Source organism: Austrofundulus limnaeus, unplaced genomic scaffold (genome assembly GCF_001266775.1).
Source record: "Austrofundulus limnaeus strain Quisiro unplaced genomic scaffold, Austrofundulus_limnaeus-1.0 Scaffold192, whole genome shotgun sequence".
Classification (NCBI taxonomy): Eukaryota; Metazoa; Chordata; class Actinopteri; order Cyprinodontiformes; family Rivulidae; genus Austrofundulus; species Austrofundulus limnaeus.
The window spans coordinates 59,188-64,841 of record NW_013952594.1 but is presented as its reverse complement, the minus strand read 5'-3'; the positions used below and the strand labels follow the sequence as shown (position 1 = coordinate 64,841).

The 5,654-nt window shown below is 38.9% G+C and overlaps 2 protein-coding genes across 2 annotated transcripts in view; both read left to right on the top strand.

Annotated features, from left to right (window-relative positions):
* pom121 (POM121 transmembrane nucleoporin) overlaps positions 1–2,822 on the top strand; it is a gene marked incomplete at its 5' end in the record, with an annotated part of 10,261 nt that extends 7,439 nt beyond the window's left edge. The window contains 2 exon segments of the mRNA XM_014018399.1: positions 1,176–1,268; positions 1,361–2,822. Of these exon segments, the coding sequence (XP_013873853.1) occupies positions 1,176–1,268; positions 1,361–1,461 (194 nt within the window).
* A 648-nt stretch (positions 2,823–3,470) lies between these two features.
* Positions 3,471–5,654, top strand: part of tbl2 (transducin beta like 2) — a 9,536-nt gene continuing 7,352 nt past the window's right edge. The window contains exons 1-3 of the mRNA XM_014018398.1: positions 3,471–3,659; positions 4,771–4,886; positions 5,116–5,300. Coding sequence (XP_013873852.1) covers positions 3,530–3,659; positions 4,771–4,886; positions 5,116–5,300 — 431 coding nt within the window. The 5' untranslated portion in view covers positions 3,471–3,529. The remainder of the gene's footprint in view (positions 3,660–4,770; positions 4,887–5,115; positions 5,301–5,654) is intronic.

Here is a 5,654-nt window from a genome sequence, read left to right as displayed (position 1 = left end):
AATTAATTCTTTACCAAATTTACTGCAGCTAGTTTTGTGCTAAAATAAACATTTAGGTAAAATTGTTGCCGTTTTTTTTTTTTTACATTTGTGTTTATTGTGAAGTTGGTCTTGAATTTAATTTCAAGTGGCATTAAAAGGTCTTAAAAAGTGTTAGATATAACTTTCCTTAAGCTGTAGGAACCCTGTCAAAGAAACGTGATATTTGTTTTTATGTCAGCATTTCATGTTAGTTGATGTTGATAATTAGTTTTGTTGTACCTGTTTGAAATAAGGATAAAGAGAAAAAAGACTGATTAATTCTGCCAAACTGGTGACCTTTCCTCTTTTATCCACTATTTCCTCTCAAACTGTTGTCTCTTATTACTCCACGTTGTTTTTTTCATTATTGTTATTATTTTTTTGTGAGTTAATTGTCACCAACTTTGCCTAGCTGGGCCGTGGGAGGTCGAGCAGCTAAAGCCTTTCCTCTGCCTACATCTCCCAGAATGCTGTGTGGTTCTGGATCAGAGTTCTTTGAAATGATCAATATTCTATCATATTGATCCGTGATATATGTTGTCAGGGGTAGCCATAAGGATTTTTTTCAGGTTGTCCAGCGCGTGAAGAGGTGCTGCGGCTGCGGTCAAACTGCCTCTCAGCCCTCGCTTTAAAAACAGTCAGATCTGTCGCGGTTTTGTTGTGCTCGTAAACACACGGTGTTACAGGAGAAATGCTGCGAGGTGRTTTTAGAAATATAATGTATATAAAATACGACGTATTTCWCGGTGGAAAATAGCTCAGGTGAACACCTCCCAGGAAAACKCTCAGCGTTTCCTGGACTGAGWGAAGCTGACCCCCCAKCCACAGAGAAAGWAAAAAGGCAGCGCTGTCAGTCAGACAGCAGGACCCGCCCTGCTCTGTTCTGATTGGGTAAAACTTTGACMGTGGTTCTCTTTATTGGGTGAAAGAACCGTCATGGATGGCTTTAACAAGTTTTTATTCTCCCAWTCATTTTTACAATGACGAACACCTGCTGCTTTTTCTTGGTTGTCCATCGGACAACTTGGAGACAGGATCTGGTTGRCCGAAACGATAATAGGTTGTCTCYGACAACCTAAACAATGGTTATGTCGACCCCTGGTTGTTATTGTTTTCTTATCCTGCTCTAATTTGGTTGGTTTTTTTTTCTGCAGGGACGTCCACTCCATCGTTTGGTCAGAATTCTGCTGCAGGTCCATTTGGCAGCCCTGGAACTCCAGCCCAAGGCTTCAACCCTGTTTCATTTGGTAAATTATTAACGATGTGTTGTCGAACAAARGCTCTATGAAATGTTGAAGCTGTGTAGTTTTATTCTAACGTTTTATTTTGTTTTTTACAGGATCACCTGCGACTCCCACTTTCTCGATCGGCGCTGGATCAAAGCCACCTGGATCCCGTCAGAGGCTGCAGGCCCGGAGGCTCCACAACAGGAAGAAGTAACCAGGCAGGCGAGTCCAACGCGGCTCTTCAGAGGACCTCGGCTGCTGCCGCCAAGGCTAACCTGACTAACATCGCTGTTCTGAGTCCATCATCCTCCAATCAATCCGCCACCCTGTCTGTGTCCCTTCAGCCCAGCAGCGGGGTGAGCTGGCCCAGAATCGTGTTGGCAGAGGAGTTATTTAAGTGTGAAAAAAAGCACAGCGACTCGGTGAGGGGAATGTAGCAGTAGCGAGAAAGAATCCATGGCGACGCTTTTTGCCTGGAAAGAGACAGAAAAGACAGTCGATTAGTTTGATTCTGAACAAAAAATACCCAAAGTTCCTCTTGTTCTTACAGAAAATGGACAGTCCCGTTGATAAGAGGGGAAAGCTGAGTCGGGTGAAGACGCAGAGCCTCGGKTCGGGCATTTATTTTTTTACGTCTCCGGTTCGTATGTTACCGAATGTTTGCGTTTTGTCCTGAATGGAGGTGTGTGTGTGTGCGCGCAGCTGAGTCACATGAGGTACACGTGAAGAAACAAGACGTTTAAATTATTTTTTAAATTGGCTTTTTCGACCTTTTAAATGAATGACGTGTTTCTGCACTTAAAAGGGCAACTCGGTAAATGTCTTAATGTAGTTTGTGCAGACACGTGTGCATTTTATTTCATGTCATTACGTGCATTCCCAGAGTCCTCCTGTGGATGGCCTTCTTTGTTTTTTTTTGTTTTTTTGCCAACGTTGATGTGAGTTGCAGGTCTGATTGCGGATTAGGATGACTACTTTTTGACTTGTGCTGACAAACCAAAGCCAACTGTTAAACTTCATGCCTGTGAAAAGAATCTGATCATTATTTCAACTTTTTTTTATTTTTTAACGCTGAGATGTGTGTGTTTGTGCCAGACTACCTCTTTTTAATCCCAGGCACTGAAATGTTTTAGTAATTCACTTCCAATTTCAGACGGAGTGGATTAGATTATTATTTTTGTTTTTATTTCAGCTGCGGTTTTTTGCAAATGTGGCGATAGTTTGCATGATTTTAAAGATCTGGACAACACACTTCAGAAAAATTACAATATTAACCTGACATCGGATTACGCTCTGTTCCTTTATGCTGCAGTTTCAGAGTTAATGTCTTATATTTCCACACTGGTTTGAGGATTTTTGTTTTGTTTTTTGTTTTGTCAAGCAAATGTAACATCAAATCATTTCATGTCTGCTATTTTATCCAACTGGTTTGTTCTTGTTTCTTATCGCCTCTTGTGAAAACTGAGCAGCATCTGATGCAGTTACTCGTGGTCAATTTGAATGAATAAAAATGAGTTTGGGGTGTGGATGTTAGAACAAAATACACATTAAAGGTCTTTTTTGTCACTGAAATGACCCACAGGATTATTTTTTGAACTTTTTCAACTTCCTGTGCTTTGTTAGTATAAAAGTTTTTTTTCTCTAAAGTTTGAATGTTGAGTAGAATGTGAATAAAAAATAAATGTGATTAGATAAACATCAAAATCTAGTATGGTATGAACACGTGAAATTCATTAAAAAAATTATGCAACACATTCAGCAAATTCACAAACAAAGGTAAATGATTTGAACATTTTAAATTATTGTTTCAAATTTGTCTATATTCACTATGTGCAGCAGAGTACAGAAAATGTGAGTATTGAATTTTATATTTACTGAGATTTCTACTCATTTGCAATTTAATACAAGCAACTCTTGTCCTTTAGGTGGCAGTGTATGTTAGGTTCACTGTGTTGCGTTCAGGGAATATTGGAATACTTGATTTTTGTAAGAAGTCAGATCAAGTAGATACTTATATATAATATTATCTTTACAAAACATTTACCTTTAATATATAACAAATGTTTAAATTAATTAGTGTTGCCTCTTAGTATCAAAAGAAGTAAAAGCAAAAAATCCTAATTGATTTGTGTGCCGTCTTTATCGTTAGTGGTCGTATTTACGACTTCGATTTCTTCACCTGAAAGCAGCGCACGAGGATGAGCATTTGAGCGCATGCGCAGTGCCCTGCTAGAAAAGGCTAGCCGATTGTTAGCACCGTAAAGAAAAAATACGTGGCAGACATGGAGGTGGCTGCTCTGGTTGCTTTGACTTTGTTGCTGGGTGCGCTGGTTATTCTGGTGGCGTTAGCGGTGGGAAAACGGAAAGAGGAGAAAAATGCAGAAACGGAGCAACAAGCAGCCGACAGTTCGGGTAAGATGGAGCCGATTAGCTGCGGTGACTCGAGAAGGCAGGCGGACAGAGTCACCAAACGTTTGAGTCCACTGAAAGAGCACTCATTCATTCATTAATATATTCACTGTGCAAACGTGACTCGCAGTGACTACATTATTCACTCTTCACCCGTAGAAAAATAAATAAATAAATAAATAAAAAAACACTAACTGAAGTAACTTTTGACTTGCTGTCACCTGCCGCTGACCAATCGGCAAATGTAACGTTTACGGACCAATCGGATCAAATGATGAGTAATTAATTGACTTTTATTTTCTTAACGACAAAGTTCAAATGTTGCCATAAAATAAAATCATTACAAGCTGTCTTCAAGGATATCTTAACACGTGTGCATGAGCAGGACTAGGGATCGAACCTGTGACCTTGTGCACCACAGTCTCCCGTCAAAAACTCCCTTTTTTACAGGTTTTACTAAGTTTAATATCTTTCTCTTGGCCCAGCTCAGAGTTGTAAAGTAACTAAGTACAAATATTTTGTTATTGTACTTAAGTAAAATTTTTAGTTATCTGTACTCCAGTAATTATTTTTTACTTTTACTCGTTACATTTTTACATAACTCACTACATTTTTTAAAAAGGCAAGAAGTACAAAGTTGTTACTCATTTTATTACGAGTTATTACTTAAAATAAATACAAAGTACTATCCTGATAAATTGTGTCTCCTGATAGAGTGAATTTAATTGTGTTTGGATGAGAAGTATAAATATAAACCATTCTGACACACTATTAGCAGTGTTGTAGAAAGTACCTCAAAGTGATACTTGAGTAAAAGTACAAGTATCTTATCATAAAAATACTTTGGTAAAAGTTAAAGTCTTCTTTAAAAATATTACTTGAGTAAAAGTCTTAAAGTATCTGATATTTTTTTGTACTTACTTTAAGACTTTTAATCAAGTAAAATTTTTAGAGAAGACTTTAACTTTTACTAAAGTATTTTTATGATAAGATGCTTGTATTTTTACTCAAACAACACTGGCCCAGCTGCCCGATCAGTGCTGTTTGTTTTGTTTTTTACTTCTGTGAGCAAAAGTCGCAAAGAAAACAGAAATCATCTTTTCTTCTGTTCCAGCTGAATCCACTTCTGTGAAGACGTCCAAGAAGCAGAAGCAGGAGAAGCAGCGGAGTCGCAAAGATAAACCTGTGCAGCACAATTTCAGCCATCCTCTGCTGGCAGCCTCGCTGAAGGTAAACTGGAATYTGTGCTGAATCTGTGATCCAGGATGTGGTGAATTTCTGAGTTTTTGTTTATTCTGTCTTTTCTGTTTTAGGCAGAATTTATAATAAAGCACTGGTGGACACTGCAGTCACAAATATACATAAATAATTAACTAGTCTTTTATTGGTCTTGGGTAATTTATGCAGCTTCCCCAGAGTCAGTTCTGTTCATGTGTATTTGGGTTTTCATGCTCTTCAGGGCCACAGTGGGAACGTGACATGCCTCGATTTCAGCAGCAACGGGAAATACCTGGCGTCGTGCGCCGACGATCGCACCGTTCGGATCTGGAGCACCAAAGACTTCTTGGAGCGGGAGCACAAGTGTCTGAGAGCCAACGTGGATCTGGATCACGCCACGCTGGTCCGCTTCAGCCCAGACTCCAGGTCTCTGGCTCTCTCTCTCTCTCTCTTTCACTAAACTTTATTCATTGTACGATGACCGACTTCTGTCCTTATATAAACTTGAACACAACAACAACACCTTAAGGACAAGAAGTGTTATTTTGTTTTTAAGCTTTTGTAAAGCCTTGTAAATAACAGAACAGTAACATTTCACATTATAACATACAATCCTGCTTAATACTAATGGAGTTACAAGCTCTTTTTAATACTTCTAATTGGACAGTCTTTCATAAAAACAGATGGATGTCAAGGCTGACCAGTAGACTCTACAGTAGGGCTGTGTATTGGCAAGAATTTGGCGATACGATACATATCATAACAGAGGGGTCACGATAC